This window comes from Rhinoderma darwinii, chromosome 5 (genome assembly GCF_050947455.1).
Source record: "Rhinoderma darwinii isolate aRhiDar2 chromosome 5, aRhiDar2.hap1, whole genome shotgun sequence".
In the NCBI taxonomy this organism is placed as follows: Eukaryota; Metazoa; Chordata; class Amphibia; order Anura; family Rhinodermatidae; genus Rhinoderma; species Rhinoderma darwinii.
The window spans coordinates 107,675,065-107,692,874 of record NC_134691.1 but is presented as its reverse complement, the minus strand read 5'-3'; the positions used below and the strand labels follow the sequence as shown (position 1 = coordinate 107,692,874).

At 40.3% G+C, this 17,810-nt stretch overlaps 1 protein-coding gene across 1 annotated transcript in view; it reads right to left on the bottom strand.

Moving 5' to 3' along the window:
- Positions 1 to 17,810, bottom strand: part of SMCHD1 (structural maintenance of chromosomes flexible hinge domain containing 1) — a 312,622-nt gene that overhangs the window by 83,719 nt on the left and 211,093 nt on the right. The window contains exons 33-37 of the mRNA XM_075826377.1: positions 17,409 to 17,524; positions 9,232 to 9,293; positions 8,362 to 8,449; positions 7,145 to 7,276; positions 6,167 to 6,316 (exon numbers count right to left, since the gene is read on the bottom strand). Coding sequence (XP_075682492.1) covers positions 6,167 to 6,316; positions 7,145 to 7,276; positions 8,362 to 8,449; positions 9,232 to 9,293; positions 17,409 to 17,524 — 548 coding nt within the window. The remainder of the gene's footprint in view (positions 1 to 6,166; positions 6,317 to 7,144; positions 7,277 to 8,361; positions 8,450 to 9,231; positions 9,294 to 17,408; positions 17,525 to 17,810) is intronic.

The window sequence follows — 17,810 nt, the reverse complement described above, 5'->3', positions numbered from 1 at the left end:
GCCCAGTTTACATACACCCCGATGTACTCCGCCCAGTTTACATATACCCCGATGTACTCCGCCCAGTTTACATATACCCCGATGTACTCCGCACAGCTTACATATACCCTGATGTACTCTGCTCGGATTACATATGCCCCCACATTATAAACTGAAACACCAGTAAAACACTGCCAAGAAAAATCTTACAAATTACATAGTTAGTACGGTTGAAAAAAAGACACATGTCCATCAAGTTCAACCAAGGGATGGGAAAAGGGAAAGAAAAATTTCTACACATTGACACAGGAGCTGATGTTTTTTCGTTCTAGGAAATTATCCAACCCTTTTTTAAAGCCATCTACTGTCCCTGCTGCGACCAGCTCCTGCGGTAGGTTATTCCATAGATTCACAGTTCTCACAGTAAAGAAGGCTTGTCGCCACTGCAGGTTGAACCTTTTTTCCTCCAGACGGAGGCAGTGCCCCTTGTTTTTTGAGGGGTTTTTTTTTTTTTTTTAAAACATCATTTTTATTAACATTTTTTCACTTTTTGACAAACATTTCACAGAAAAATTGCGTTACAATTTGAATCTCGCATACTTGTGAATATAACTAACACAACATAAAATAACATAACATAACATATACTCATGGCATATCTCTTTGCATCTGTCCAGCGACTAAAAACGTTAACAACCTGACTTCCCCTATCCCCGAACACGACCCAGGCCTTCAGATAATATCTCCGCCCCATCCCTTCCCCTTCTATTATCTAGGTTCCATTTGTAAGCCTCCTAATGTGCCTGCCAGAAATTGCGTGTGATACCATGCTGTGTGTCTAAAGGGCGTAAACAATTTCCACCACCTCAGTCGCTGTGCATTGCGTTTCTATAAATATTTGCCATTTAGCAAATAACTTCTTGGTTCCCGTTTCTTTCCTTCTTTCTACCTCCACCCGTTCGAGAGCTAGTAATTGTTTCAAGCTAGTCACGATCATGTCGAGACCCGGTGTATCCGCTTCCAGCCATTTACACAGAAGGCACCTCAAGGCCACCAGCAAAATTGTGTGCACCAAGGGGAGCGGAGATCTTGTTCCTCGAGCCCCCTCTTCCTCTGGTGGTCGCGCCTGATGGAACAGCAGCGCTTGAGGAGTCATCGGAAGTTTCGCCTTCCAATGATCCACAATATATCTGCGTACCATCTCCCAGTATCGTTCAGTCTGAACACAGCTCCATACTCCGTGCCACAAATTTGTCAGGGGTGTGTTGCATTTGGGACAGCTCGTAATGCGATCGGGGAAGGACTGCGAGGGTAAAATATTAAAGCCATATATGGCCGAATGTATTAGTTTAAAATAGGTTTCCCTCCAGCTCTCGTTCACTATCACCTTCCGTACCGTCTCCCAACCCTCCAATATGGTCTCTCCTATTGCCGGATCTTGCGTCCATCGTTCCCATATTTTGAACATAGCCCGTGGGCGGACAAAATAATCCCCGAGTGCACTATACAACCTCGAGATAGTCGCCCGAAGAACCGTTGGGCCTATGACCTCATCCAGAGTATGAGTGGTGCCTTCCTTATTCAAATCTGAGCTTAGAGGTACAGAACGACCGCACCTGGAAAACTTGTATAAAATCAGCATTAACATTAACATTGCCCTCTAATGGATTGAGTTTAGCTCTGATTACCGACCCTGTTAACCATCTCCTTTCCTCTTTATGCATAAGATCCCCTGCGTTACTAATACCTGCTTCCCCCCAAGAGGCAAATCTACTCCTACTGTCTACTCCCGGCAGGAACTCCGGGTGTCCCCACAGCGGCATGTGTTTGGAGAGCAGGTGAGGCAAGCCAAAACATTTACGAACCGCTTTCCAGGCCAGGACTGTATCCCTCAGGACAATGGAGGTTTTGAGACGGCACGGAAGGGAGGCCACTCTACAATGCAATAATGCTTTTAAATTCCAGGGTGAGGCATACTCCCCTTCCAGCTCTAAGTTGGAATAATGGCTCGTTTCATGAAGCCAATCCACTGCATGACGAAAAAGACATACCACATTGTATCCCCTAATATTGGGAAACTTCAGTCCCCCCTCTTGCTTGCCCATCATGAGTTTAGTAAGTGCAATACGAGGCCTCTTTCCTGCCCATACAAATTTTTTGAGGGGGTTTTACATGGAACAGGATTTCACCATATTTTTGAATGTGCCATTCATATATTTATATAAGTTAATTATGTCCCGCCTTAGTCATCTCTTTTCAAGGCTAAATAGGTTTAATTATTTTAATCATTCCTCATAACTTAGATTCTCCATGCCCCTTATTAGCTTGGTTGCTCTTCTTTGTAATTTTTTTAACTCCAGGGCATCCTTTCTATGAACTGGAGCCCAGAACTGAACTGCATATTTTAGATGGGACCGCACTAATGCTTTGTAAAGTGGTAATATTATATCCCTGTCCCACGAGTCCTTGCCTCTTTTAATACACGACAATATCTTGCTGGCCTTTGAAGCAGCTGATTGACATTGCATGCTGTTATTTAGTTTATGATTTACAAGTACACCCAGATCCTTCTCAACAAGTGACTCCCCCAGTGTAGCTCCCCCTAGGACATATGATGCATGCAGATTATTGGTACCCAGATGATTAACTTTACATTTATCTACATTAAACCTCATTTGCCAAGTGGATGCCCAAACACATAGTGTCTCCAAATCAGCTTGCAATTTATGAACATCTTCCATAGACTGAACATTACTACATAGCTTGGTGTCATCTGCAAAAATAGAAATAGTGCTATTAATTCCATCCTCTATATCATTAATAAATAAGTTGAATAATAGTGGTCCCAGCACTGAACCCTGGGGTACACCACTTATAACCAGGGACCATTCAGAGTAGGAATCATTGACCACAACTCTCTGTATACGGTCCATGAATCAATTCCCAATCCAATTACAAACTATACTTTCTAAACCTATAGCCCTTAAAGAGGCTCTGTCACCAGATTTTGCAACCCCTATCTGCTATTGCAGCAGATAGGCGCTGCAATGTAGATTACAGTAACGTTTTTATTTTTAAAAAACGAGCATTTTTGGCCAAGTTATGACCATTTTTGTAGTTATGCAAATGAGGCGTGCAAAAGTCCAAGTGGGTGTGTTTAAAAGTAAAAGTCCAAGTGGGCGTGTATTAGGTGCGTACATCGGGGCGTTTTTAATACTTTTACTAGCTGGGCGCTCTGAAGAGAAGTAACATCCTCTTCTCTTCAGAACGCCCAGCTTCTGACAGTGCAGATCTGTGACGTCACTCACAGGTCCTGCATCGTGACGGCCACATCGGCACCAGAGGCTACAGTTGATTCTGCAGCAGCAGCAGCGATTGCAAGTAAGTCGAACTTACCTGCAAACGCTGATGCTGCTGCAGAATCAACTGTAGCCTCTGGTGCCGATGTGGCCGTCACGATGCAGGACCTGTGAGTGACGTCACAGATGTGCACTGTCAGAAGCTGGGCGTTCTGAAGAGAAGAGGATGTTACTTCTCTTCAGAGCGCCCAGCTAGTGAAAGTATTAAAAACGCCCCGATGTACGCACATAATACACACCCACTTGGACTTTTACTTTTAAACACACCCACTTGGACTTTTGCAAGCCTCATTTGCATAACTACAAAAATGGTCATAACTTGGCCAAAAATGCTCGTTTTTTAAAAATAAAAACGTTACTGTAATCTACATTGCAGCGCCTATCTGCTGCAATAGCAGATAGGGGTTGCAAAATCTGGTGACAGAGCCTCTTTAAATTTACCCATTAGACGTCGATGAGGGACAGTGTCAAATGCTTTTGCAAAGTCCAAAAACACTATATCCACAGTGGCCCCTCTGTCTAGGCTTCCACTCACCTCTTCATAAAAACAAATCAGGTTGGTATGCCAACTTATGTCCTTCGTAAAACCGTGCTGGCTGTCACTTATACTATTTTTTGCCACATAATCCTGTATAGTCCCTCAAACATTCCCACAATGTTAAGCTAACTGGTCTATAATTACCCGGAGTAAGACCTAGACCCCTTTTTGAAAATAGGCACCATATTTGTCCTGCGCCAGTCCCTTGGCACTATACCAGTCACTAGAGAATCTCTGAGTATTATGAAAAGGGGGACAGAAATAACTGAACTAAGCTCTTTAAGAACTCTGGGGTGTAACCCATCTGGTCTTGGGGCCTTGTGCACATTTATTTTATTTAACTTAGCTTGGACCATATCTACATTCAGCCAATTCAGTATATCAACCGATATATTAACAGCACTGGCAGCGGCTATATCAGCTGCTCTTTCTTCTGTTGTATATACAGAGCTAAAGAACTTTAGTAATTCTGGCTTCTCTTCATCCCGTCACCCACTCCCCATTACCACTATTTAGGGGTCCTATATGTTGAAACCTTGGTTTCTTCACATTTACATACTTAAAGAATATTTTGGGATTTGTTTTACTATCCTTGGCCACCCGCCTTTCATTTTGTATTTTTGCTGATTTTATTACTTTTTTACAGATTTTAATAAGCTCTTTATAACTTGCAAAGGCTACAGCTGTACCCTCATATTTATATTTTTCAAATGCCCATTTTTTGGCATATATTGCCCTTTTTTAGAGAAGGTGTAAGCCAGGTGGGGTTTAATTTTAGTCGTTTATACTGGTTACCTATAGGAATAAATTGTGCACTGTAATTATTTCCTTACTCAGGAGAAATTGTGTAACAAATTTTGGCGTGTTTTTTCTCCTGTATTCCTTGTGGAAAGTAAAAATTATGAGCTAAAATCTACATATTATTGGAAAAAATATATTTTTCCATTTTAACGGCCCAATTCTTATAAAATCTATAAAATACACGAGGGATCAAAATGATCACTACACCTCTACATTAATTATTTGAGGGGTATAGTCTCCAAAATGGGATCACACCTGGAGAATTTCTACTCTACTGGTAATTCAGGGGCTTTGCAAATATGACACGGCCCCCAGAAACCAATTCAGCAAAATCTGCACGGCAAAATACAAATGGCGCTCCTTCCCTTCTGAACCCTGCGTGGGTCCAAACAGCAGTTTATTACCAAATATGGGGGTGTTGCCGTAATCGGGAGAAATTGCTTTAGAAATGTTGCGGTGCTTATTCTCCTTTATTCCTTGCAAAAATTTGAAAAAAAGACTTTCATTTTCACAGACTAATTCAAATAAATTTAGCAAAAAACCTGTGGGGTCAAAATGCTAACTATATCCCTAGATACATTTCCTGAGGGGTGTAGTTTCCAAAATGGGGTCACTTTTGGTGGTTTCCACGGTTTTGGCATCACAAGACCTCTTCAAACCTGACATGGTGCCTAAAATTTATTCTAATAAAAAGGAGGCCCCAAAATCCTCTAGGTGCTCCTTTGCTTCTGAGGCCTGTGTTGCAGTCCATTAGCACACTAGGGCCACATGTGGGATATTTCTAAAAACTGCAGAATCTGGGCAATAAATATTGATTTGCATTTCTCGGGTAAAACCTTGTGTGTTACAGAAAAAAATGTATTACAAATGAATTTTGGCAAAAAATTTAATTTGTAATTTTCACCTGTACTTTGCTTCAATTACTGTTAAACGCCTAAAGGGTTTAAACACTTTCCGAATGCGGTTTTGAATACTTTGAGGGGCGCAGTTTTCAAAATGGGGTGTTTTATGGGGGTTTCTAATATACGGGCCCCTCAAAGTTCTCAGCCTTGTAACGTCCTACAAAAATATAAGAAAGTTCAAAAAAAAAACTATGCCAACATAAAGTAGACATATGGAATATGTGAAAAACTATTTTGTGTAGTATTACTATCTGTTGTACAAGCAGAAACATTTAAAATTCGACAAATCTATTTTTGCAACGTTTCTTTAAATTGGTGTTTTGTTTATTTTTTATAAATAAGCAATGAATTTATCAACCAACAAAGTCCAATATGTCACGAGAAAATCTCAGAATCGGTTGGATAGGTGAAAGAATTCCAGAGTTATTACCAAATAAATTGACATGTCAGATTTGAAAAAATGGGGCTGGTACTGAAGGCCACAATGAGTTCAGTCATGAAGGGGTTAAAGGTCCAAAACACGTGCGGTATTAAGGTGTTAATAAACAGCCCATATACCCATCATGTGAAACAAAATTATTACCCACCGGGATATCAGCAGATCCATTCTTAAACGCAAACTCCATGATATTTGTATTTGACTTGAAACATGGAATCTCCTCCTCAGTCTCAGAAGATATTATCTTTGCAATGATCTTCCCATTAAGGTCAACACCAGCCAAATTACTGTGTTCATCCTAATAAGATAAGCAACCATTTTAAAAATCTCAAAAAAAAAAAATGTTGAAAATAGATCTCTTCTCCATCAGACTCTGAAACTAAATTTGTCATCATAATACTGAATAAATACTTAAAATCCGAGATCCGATTGATCTTAAAATCTGATAGCCGTAAACTTAACTGCAAAATTAATCTAAAATTTGACAAGATCAGAATTGGAAGAAAACAAAACAAAACATTGAAATAAAGAAATTCTGAATCTATAAAGTGATTGTGGCATCATTAAAAAAACAAAAAAAAAAAAACATTTTATAGATGCTCTTTATGAAGTGATGCAGCTGAATGGCAATGGAAGTTGGGGCGGCTCCTTATGTCGCCTCCTGGCCCAAGTTGTGGATCACAGCTGTGACTCCTGCCAGTACAAAAGTGTCACGACCCTGAGATACCCCTTGGCCAATCAGGCTAGGAGGAGCTATTAGAATACAGCGCATTCCTTTGAATGTTGTCCGGAACGACTGTTCAGGCTGAGTTCAGTGGGTGCAATGGCACACATTAAATCACTTCATAAAAGGAGAAGTAAAAGCACAATTTTGCATTTCAGGATTTTCTGTACTGTAATTTGTAAACAGTTAATAACCCAGATTATTTGATAATCTTGGGTCTATTGTTGAATGAATGGAATGTATTTAGCAAAAGGTTAAATTATATTATAAATAAATTAATTAAACACATTATATATATATATAAATATATCTAATTAAAAAAAAAAAAAAAAAAATATGTATATATATATATATATATATATTAAATATAAAGAGGAAATAATAAAAACACCACAACTTTACCACAGTCTTGAGCCATAGATTCCTGACTAAAGTGCGGCTGGCTTCCGGTTTAATATTGGTCACTGTTGGGGTGGCAGGGTTTGAGAGTGGAACCAACTTCACAGGCTTGTTGGCAACAACATCTATTAAAAACTTAAAATAAAAAGAAGGCACAAATAGTAAAGTGAAGTGAGACACATGCCATAATAGGAGAGACCTACAGACTAGAAAAATGATCAACTCGGGCACAAAATGGTTGAGTAAAAAAAAATCTAAATTTTATTACAGATAGACACAACAGAATAAAAAGATGAGTCACAATGAGAAGGCGTCAAACTATGCAAGACCAAAGAAAGCACGTATAACGAGCATGCTCATGCGTAATGTCAAGATACAGGCACATATGTGAATTGGAGTCCAGGAGGGACAGCCAAACTGCATAAGATGTATAGCGAGGTGATTAATGCTAATAGCAATACTAGTCAAATATAAAGCGCTGGGAGATGCAGGTAGGACAGCCTATAGCCACATACTAACAGACCGTGTGTAAATCAAATGTAAAGATGAGAACTATATAGCCCGTCCACTGAAGGGCAAAATGACATCAGACCCAAAGAATATAAAACAAACACCTGTTAAAGGTAACATACATACCAGAGGTCATGGTCTTGCACAGAGAGGACGCCAATACCCGACGCGCGTTTCAGCGAATGCCCAGACGAAGGCATTAACAGAAACACGTATCTTTACATTTGCTTTACACACAGTCTGTTAGTATGTGGCTATAGGCTGTGCTACCTGCATCTCCCAGCGCTTTATATTTGACTAGTATTGCTATTAGCATTAATCACCTCGCTATACATCTTATGCAGTTTGGCTGTCCCTCCTGGACTCCAATTCACATATGTGCCTGTATCTTGACATTACGCATGAGCATGCTCGTTATACGTGCTTTCTTTGGTCTTACATGGTTTGACGCCTTCTCATTGTGTGACTCATCTTTTTATTCTGTTGTGTCTATCTGTAATAAAAGTTATAGATTTTTTAACTCAACCATTTTGTGCCAGAGTTGATCATTTTTCTAGTCTCTCCAAATTGTGTTTCGTGATCAACGCACCAAGTTACACATGGTCATTGTTGGATTTCTCATAGTGATATTGATGACGGACTGATAAACCCATTCACTTTTTGATGTTACACACAATCACCATTGTTTGAGTAGATAAAGTGTTACAAACCTGTTCACTGTAAAGTACAGTAGCCTTCTCAGCCATATACATAAACTGGATGCAGTACTTTTCAACACGTTCAGGAATAATTTTATCCCTGCAAGCAATCACATATAAATAGCATAAATGGGAGAAAATAACCCTTTATATATGCCTTTCGCATGAAACCAAATTAAAAAAAAAAAAAGTTTGCTGGAAACAGAGAGCAGATTTACTATTCAAATTGACAAGTGCGACCCATGTTTTAGGCACTTTTTGTGGCGTGCGTAACAAGCGGCCTGTCTTAGTAGAAAAGGTGAAAGAGTTCAATTGCGCTGCTATGCACCAAAACTGTGCCACAATTTTAGCGCAAATAGGAGTAGAAGAGTAAATTTGGTGCATCTTCTGACTGCCTTGTCTAAATCGTAGACAGTATAAGTAAATCTGCCCCATTAAATTTTACCAATTTATTAAAGAATAACTTTCATTCGCGACTGCTATTTTGTTTTTTCAACCCTTTTGGAAGTATGCAAATGCATAGCTCTGAATTAAATGTCTACAAAACTATCTTCTGACATGCCATACAGAGGGGGCTGAGGCCCTTGCTAATTGCTACAGTAGAAAGGCTGCTGAGCGCTGCAAAGGCAGAGAGTGAACGTCGCGCCATCAGAGTACACTCAGAAAGTGTTTTTTGCCAATGATACATTGCAGTTTTTATTCTTTGCCTTTTAGGGCCTGATTTATAGAGTTGAATTGGCTCTTCTATGGCAGTTTTTCCACATTGACTTAAAGTACAACTTTACTTGCAGTTGGTATTACCGTAATACTACGCAGAAAATGTGGTAAAATGCAGTCCTCAAAACAAAGAAAAAGTTGCTAAAAGCTTCATATTGACCCTACCTGAAATAGAAGCAGCCATCTTTATCCCCATCTTTTGGTTTATTGCAATTAAACACGTTTGCCTGCATAAAATAAATATTGAGGAATGATTAAAGAGGTTGGATCCAGAACGGTTGTCGAGTGACAAACATACTAGAAAAAAAAAGTCCTAACACAAAGTTACCCCCTCAGGTATCTTTCAATAACAGGACTATATTTACTGAAGTTATTATTTTTCCTTATAGTCAACATTAAGGCTACACAGTGATTTGGCCAAGACACAGGTGGCAAGGAATGCCGCTTGATCGCTGTGTAGCGCTGCCCGTGTCAAAGTCTTGTCAGTGAATGTGGCCGCGTTACGACCTGCAAGTTTCCACGTCCACGACTTCAGTCGGAAGACATCCAAAAAGTTTGGATTTCTTGTGATGGTCTCGGCAACTTGCAGGTTGCAACGCAGCTACACTCACTTACATTACTGTAATGTACACAGTGCGACAGCGATCTTTGGACACACAACCTGTGTCACGACCAAAATCTCCGTATAGCCCTGCCCTAAAATGGTTAATCAACAACTTAGAGATTTAAAATTCAACTTTGATACCTTCATTGATTTTGAGATGTGCTTCCATTCACTCCCATCTATGACTCCTAGATGCCCTCGTAAGGACTGTAGTTTACCTAGACTCCACAGACATGTGTCTGACATGTTCTACTACCATTTTACAGAAGTGGCGCAACTCAAATCCTGATCAATACACTTGTTCTTCCTGCTTATATTAAAAATCACATTGCTATAATAAATGATAAAAAAAAATCTGACAAGTAGTTTTTATGTTCCATTTCCATGGTATAGTTTTCCTCCACGTTGACGTTAGAGAAAAAAAATGTTGCAACCAAATTGAGAATGGGTCATACTGCAGACTGAAACAAAGACAGAAGAACCTTTAACCCCTTAACGACCGGCCACCATCTTGACGGCAGGTGGTGCAGCTGCCTCATCTATAGCGAAGCACCTGAACTTAGAGCAGCCTGCTGAACACAGCTGGGATCGGAGAACATTCCGACCCCAGCTGTTTAACCCTTTGATCGTAAAAAATAAAGTTGTAAATAAAGTTTATCCCTTAACGAGATAAAAAGTAAAAAAATAAAATAATGTCCCCCAAAAAAGTCATTTTGCAGAAATTTTTTATTTCCCATACATTGCATAAAAACAAAAAACCTACATATTCGGTATCTACACGACCGTAATAACTTGAATTAAACAGGTTATTTAGCGTGAAAGGGATGAAAAATAACCAAAAAACGATGCAGACAATTGCTTTTTCCTATATTCATGCATAAAAATAAATGACATAACTTAAGCACCATGCATGCAACCGTAAAAATGGCCGTAATTTCCATCTGCAATACGGTCTGCAATTACGGACCCACTCTGTTCTATTGGCCTCGGACACCTTTCCCTATCGCTATGGATAGGTGCCCGTGCCGTAGAACCGTGCCGGGAATTATGGAGCATGTCCTACTTTTTGTATTTTACGGGCCGTGCTCCCATGCTTTATATTGGAGTACGGCTCGAAAATTACAGGCATGGACGTGTGCATGGGGCCTTACACAGTGAATTTTTTTTCTACCACAAAACTGCGCAAAAAAATATATACATTTCTCCCACATAAAATAAGGACTCATACAGCCACGTAAAAAAAAAATAAAAAAAATTATGGCTGCTGAAAGGCAGAAACGGGAAAAAATTTCTAGTCATTAAGGCCTTTTCAGGCCCAGTCATTAAGGGGTTAACCACATTGGCTCTGAATTGCAAGAAGTGATTTAGTGGCACTATGCATTAAAAAGACTGGTAACAGGAAACCAGCAGAATTGAATTTAGCTTTGGAAGTGAATTGAGAGGAAAGCTAAATAAATTTTAGAGGATAAGTAAAAGCAAAGCTACGAGGCTATTAAAACTAATTCACTCTCCTCGATGCTTCATGTAAATTTAAAGGCCCTAACTATCAAATTGTATAGATAACATTAAATAACTTTACTCTCGACTTTAACGGTTGTTCCTTTTCCTTGAATGTTTACATCTCTGCAATTTTCGAGACTCAATTCTAATCATCTCAAAATGTAAAGACTCGTAGATGACTACTTTAGTTAGTTGAAATTGCGAATATTCAAAAGTGCTAAATATTTGCATTCTAGGATCAACAAAATTGTTGTATGTAAATGCAGTACTTGATGGCCTTGCAATTAAAAAGGGTGTTGCCATGCAAAATCTTCCAGCATTGTGCAGCACATTGACCAAGCCAATCTTAACCCCTTAAGGACACAGCCTGTTTTGGCCTTAAGGACACAGCCTATTTTTTCAAATCTGACATGTGTCACTTTATGTTGTAATAACTCCGGATTGCTTTTACCTAGCCAAGCGATTCTGAGATTGTTTTCTCGTGACACATTGGACTTTATGATACTGAAAAAATTTTGTCGTTAAATTCAATATTTATTTGTAAAAAACACCCAAATTTAGAGAAAATTTGCAAAAATCTGCATTTTTCTAAATTGTAATGTATCTGCTTGTAAAACAGAGAGTTATACCACACATAATATTTACTAGTTAACATCCCCCATATGTCTACTTTATGTTTGCATCGTTTTTTGAACGTCCTTTTATTTTTCTAGGACGTTACAAGGCTTAGAACTTTAGCAGCAATTTCTCATATTTTCAAGAAAATTTCAAAAGGCTATTTTTTCAGGGACCAGTTCAGTTCTGAAGTGGCTTTGAGGGCCTTATATATTAGAAACCCCCTATAAAACACCCCATTTTAAAAACTGCACACCTCAAAGTATTCAAAACAGCATTCAGAGATTATTTGAACCCTTTAGGCATTTCACAAGAAATAAAGCAAAGTAGAGGTGAAATTTACAAATTTCAATTTTTTTTTACTAAATTCATTTGTAATACAGTTTTTTCTGTAACACAGAAGGTTTTACCAGAGAAATGCAACTCAATATTTATTGCCCAGATTCTGCAATTTTTAGAAATATCCCACATGTGGTCCTAGTGCGGTAAAGGACCGAAACACAGGCCTCAGAAGCAAAGGAGCACCTGGTGGATTTTGGGGCCTCTATTTTATTAGAATATATTTTAGGCACCATGTTAGGTTTGAAGAGGTCTTGTGGTGCCAAAACAGTGGAAACCCCCCAAAAGTGACCCCATCTTGGAGACTACACCCCTCAAGGAATTTTTCTAGGGGTATAGTTATCATTTTTATCCCACAGGTTTTTTGCTAAATTTATTGGAACTTGTCTATGAAAATGAAAATCTACTTTTTTTCTGAAAAAACATACGATGTTTTCGTTTTTACAAGGAATAAAGGAGAAAAAGCACCCCAACATTTGTAAAGCAATGTCTCCCGATTACGGCAATACCCCATATGTGGTAATAAACTGCTGTTTGGACCCACGGCAGGGCTCAGAAGGGAACAAGGGCCATTTGGATTTTGGAGCGCAGATTTTGCTGGAATGGTTTTCGGTGCCATGTCGTGTTTGCAATGCCCTGGAGGGATCATAACAGTGGAAACTCCCCAAAAGTGACCCCATTTTGGAAACTACACCCCTCAAGGAATTTTTCTAGGGGTATAGTTAGCATTTTGACCCTACACGGTTTTTGCTGAATCTATGGGAATTATGCTCTGAAATTGAAAATCTAAATTTTTTCTAATAAAATGTAGTTTTAGCTCAGATTTTTTCATTTTTACAACAGATAAAGGAGAAAAAACACCCCAATATTTGTAAAGCAAACTCTTCTGAGCACAGCAATACCCCATATGTGGTAATAAACTGCTGTTTGGACACATGGCGGAAGTTAGAAAGGACGGAGCGCCATTTGACTTTTGGAGCTCAAGTTTTGCTGGAATAGTTTGCGGCCCCATGTCACATTTGCATAGCCACTGAGGGGCCAAAATAGTGCAAACCCGGCAAAAGTGACCCCATTTGGTAAACTACACCCCTCAAGGCATTTATCATTTGCATGGACATATGACAGGACTTAGGAGTGAAAGGCGCATGTGAGACCAATTTTGGTGATTTTCGCAGCATTAGCCCACAACGGCAGGGCTCTGGGGTCAAATAGTAAAACAAACCCCCAAGTAGTGACCCCCATTTTGGAAACTGCACCCCTGAAGGCATTTTATTAACGGGTGTAGTGAGCATTTTGACCACACAGGTTTTTTTTTTTCTATAATAAATGAATGCTCAGTGGATGGTGCAAAATGAAAATTGCAAATTTCCACAAGTATGTGCCATTTTAGTGCACAATATTTTGTGCCCAGTTCGTGCCACTGAAGACAAATACCTCAAACTCTTAAGCGGGTTCTCCTGGGTATGGCGATGCCATATATGTGGACGTACACTGCTGCTTGGGCACGCTGCAGGGCTCAGAAGGGAGGGCGCACCATTTGGCTTTTGGAGCGTGGATTTTGCTCGCTAGTTGTTTTGTTTGGGGTTTTGCTGGTATTTCAGTTTATGATGTGGGGGAATATGTAATCTGTGCGGAGAACATCAGGGCATAATAAGAGGGTATAATAATGGTGTAAATAAATAATAATCCGCAGGTATGTGGCCGGTGTCACACTGATAAATGGCGCCCGATATTATCCGCTTTTGGACACTTTGCACATTTTGCATCGCCATATTCTGAGAGCCAAAACGTCTTTATTTTTTTTCCCCGGAGCTGTGTGAGGGCTTATTTGTTGCGGGACAATCTGTAGATCTCATTGGCACCATTTTGGGGTACATGCGATTTTTTGATCACTTTGTATTTCATTTTTTGCGCAAGCCAGGTGACCAAAAACCTGCAATTCTGATGATTTTTATTATTTATTTTTTTACGGCGTTCGCCATGCGCTATGAATGACAATTTTACGTTATTCTGCGGGTCGGTACGATTACGGCGATACCATATATATATAGTTTTTCTTATGTTTTGCAGCATCTGCACGATAAAATCACTTTTGTTTCAAATAATTTATTTTTGGTGTCACCATATTCTGAGAGCCATAACTTTTTTATTTTTCCGTCAAAAAAGCTGTGGGAGGGCTTGTTTTTTGCGGGACGGGCTGCGTTTTTTAATGGTATAATTTTGGGGTACATGCAACTTTTAGATCCCTTTTTTTATTCTGTTTTGCAAGGGGTAGTGACTAACAAACAGCGATTCTGGAATCGTTTTTTATTAAAAAAATTTACGGTGTTCACCGTACGGGTAAAATAGCGTGATATTTTTATAGCTTGGGTCGTTACGGACGCGGTGATACGACATATGTGTACTTTTTTTTTTGTTTTTTCCTATAATAAAAGACTTATTATAGGAAAAAAGGCTGTTATAGTGTTTTTTAACATGAAACTTATTTTTTTTTACTTTTTTAGAACATTTTTATTAACTTGTTTTAACTTTTACTTTTGTCCCACTAGGGAACTTGAAGGCATGAAGCCCTGATCGCTATTCTAATACACTGCACTACCTACATAGTGCAGTGTATTAGAGCTGTCAGCTATTCACTGACAGCAAGCCTATTAGGCTTCGCCTCCCGGCGGGGCCTAATAGGCTTCCGTACTAGGAAGCGATTGTTAGGCTATGGTTGCCATAGCAACCATCGGAACACTCGCGGGTGCCGATGGTTGTTATTAGCAACCAATAGGGTACGATCTAATCACTTAGATGCAGCAATAGCTGCATCTAAGGGGTTAATCGGCCGGATCGGAGCCTTGCTCCGGTCCTGGCCGTTAGGGCACGATGTCAGCTGTGAAAAACAGCTGACACACCGTGCCCGTGGCAACCATCGTGGTTGCCGACAGGGCTACAAGCCACTTCGATGCATCGATCACGTTTATCGATGCATCGAAGGGGTTAATCGGCCGGATCGGAACCTAGCTCCGGTCCTGGCCGTTGCAGAGGGGCGTCGGGCAGTTGATTCCCGGCGGTGATAACGCTGGCTCAGCTTCTGAGCCAGCGTCATCACATACACACGTCACAGAGCTGTGATTGGTCAGTCTGCTTTGACTGACCAATCACAGCGATCGCCGGCAGGAGACCGCTGTGAATGGTCCCCTGCCGTCTTACTGTGCCGATCAACTGTCATAAACAGTTGACGGCACAGTTCTGTCACCTTGTCCTTTGACAGGGTGACAGTTTTTAGCCAGGACGCACCGGTACGTCCCTGTGCCTTAAAGCACTTCAATGCAGGACGTACCAGTACGTCCTGGTGCGTTAAGGGGTTAAAGGGAATGTGTTGCCAGAAAAACATGTTTTTTTTTAAAAAATTAAACATTTAGTGTGTGGGTGATTAAACATTGTTCAAATTTTTTTTATTTTTTTCACGAGTCAGGAAATAGTCAGGAAATATTATAAATTAATTCTAATTTATAATACTACCCATTTTTGGTCACTAGATGGAGCTATTCCAAAAATTGCAGCATTGCAACATTGGGTTAAAAGCCCTCGCTCTAGTGAGCTCTCAGCATCCCCCCCTCCTTTATCCTGGCTAGTGCCGGGATAAACGAGGGGTTTGAACGGTGTAACCTCCTACACTGTGTGTCGCCATTTTTTGAGCTAACACACAGTGTAGTAGGTTTACATACAGTAGTAAACACACACAAACACGAACATACATTGAAATCTCTTACCTGCTCCTGCCGCCGCGGCTCCCTCCGGCCCGTCCGCTCCGTTTGCTGCCGCTGGTCCAAGTGCACAAATCCGGAAGCCGCGACCGGAAGTAGTAATATTACTGTCCGGCCGCGACTTCCGGTCCACAGGAAAATGGCGCCGGACGGCGCCAATTTCGAATTGGACTGTGTGGGAGCGGCGCATGCGCAGTTCCCACACAGACGCCGTACACTGAAGTCAATGGGACGGGAGCCGTTCGCAGTCCCTATGGGACTGTGGCTGCCGTATTCCATGTCTGTATGTGTCGTTAATCGACACAGACAGAAATGGAACAAAAAATGGCAGCCCCCATAGGGAAGAAAAAGTGTAAAAATAAGAAAAAGTAAAACACAAACACACAAATAAATATAAACGTTTTTAATAAAGCACTAACATCTTGAACATATGAAATTTTTTTTGGGTGATGACACTGTTCCTTTAAAGAGGCTCGGTCACCAGATTTTGCAACCCCTATCTGCTATTGCAGCAGATAGGCGCTGCAATGTAGATTACAGTAACGTTTTTATTTTTAAAAAACGAGCATTTTTGGCCAAGTTATGACCATTTTTGTAGTTATGCAAATGAGGCTTGCAAAAGTCCAAGTGGGCGTGTTTAAAGTAAAAGTCCAAGTGGGCGTGTATTATGTGCGTACATCGGGGCGTTTTTAATACTTTTACTAGCTGGGCGCTCTGACGAGAAGTATCATCCACTTCTCTTCAGAACGCCCAGCTTCTGCCAGATCACGCTGTGACGTCACTCACAGGTCCTGCATCGTGTCAGACAAGCGAGGACACATCGGCACCAGAGGCTACAGTGGATTCTGCAGCAGCATCGGCGTTTGCAGGTAAGTCGATGTAGCTACTTACCTGCAAACGCTGATGCTGCTGCAGAATCAACTGTAGCCTCTGGTGCCGATGTGTCCTCGCACGTCCGACACGATGCAGGACCTGTGAGTGACGACACAGCGTGATCTCTCGAGAACACGGCTGTGTCTGCACTGCCAGAAGCTGGGCGTTCTGAAGAGAAGTGGATGATACTTCTCGTCAGAACGCCCAGCAAGTAAAAGTAGTAAAAACGCCCCGATGTAACACACATAATACACGCCCAGTTGGACTTTTACTTTTAAACACACCCACTTGGACTTTTGCAAGCCTCATTTGCATAAATACAAAAATGGTCATAACTTGGCCAAAAATGCTCGTTTTTAAAAATAAAAACGTTACTGTAATCTACATTGCAGCGCCTATCTGCTGCAATAGCAGATAGGGGTTGCAAAATCTGGTGACAGAGCCTCTTTAACCATGTGAACGAAGTTTCAACTTCAGCTACGACGAATAAGCAGTCGAATTGCTGAATCCTATGCATTATCAACGCATGTAAATCCACCCTGTTAAAACCCAAAGCCACTTCTTTTGACATAATCGTATACATGTACATAAAATGCAGTCATGTATTCAAACAAGGATTATTTATATCATTTTTTTATGAAGTAATTTGCGCTTACAGTAGCTGGAGGTTTTCCACCAGTTGTTTGTGACTTCCAAAATTTCATGGAACAGAAAGCTGGGTTAAGCTTCTTAATAACATCTCCATCTTCAGAAAGAATACTAATCACAAAGTCTAAACAAACAGAAAAAAGGTTTAGATTCATTACACCTTGATCCATTTTTGGGCTGCAGAGTGCTGAGAAAAAGGAGGAGGTGAGAAAAGGTTGATATCCTGGGACACACACAGAACAATCCTTCATACACGGTGTTCCAAATTATTATGCACATTGGATTTAAATGTCATAAACATTTAATTATTCGTTTTTCAATTAAACTCATGGATGGTATTGTGTCTTTGGGCTCTTTGGATCATTGTAATCAATCTCAGACACCTGTGATAGTTTGCCAGGTGTGCCCAA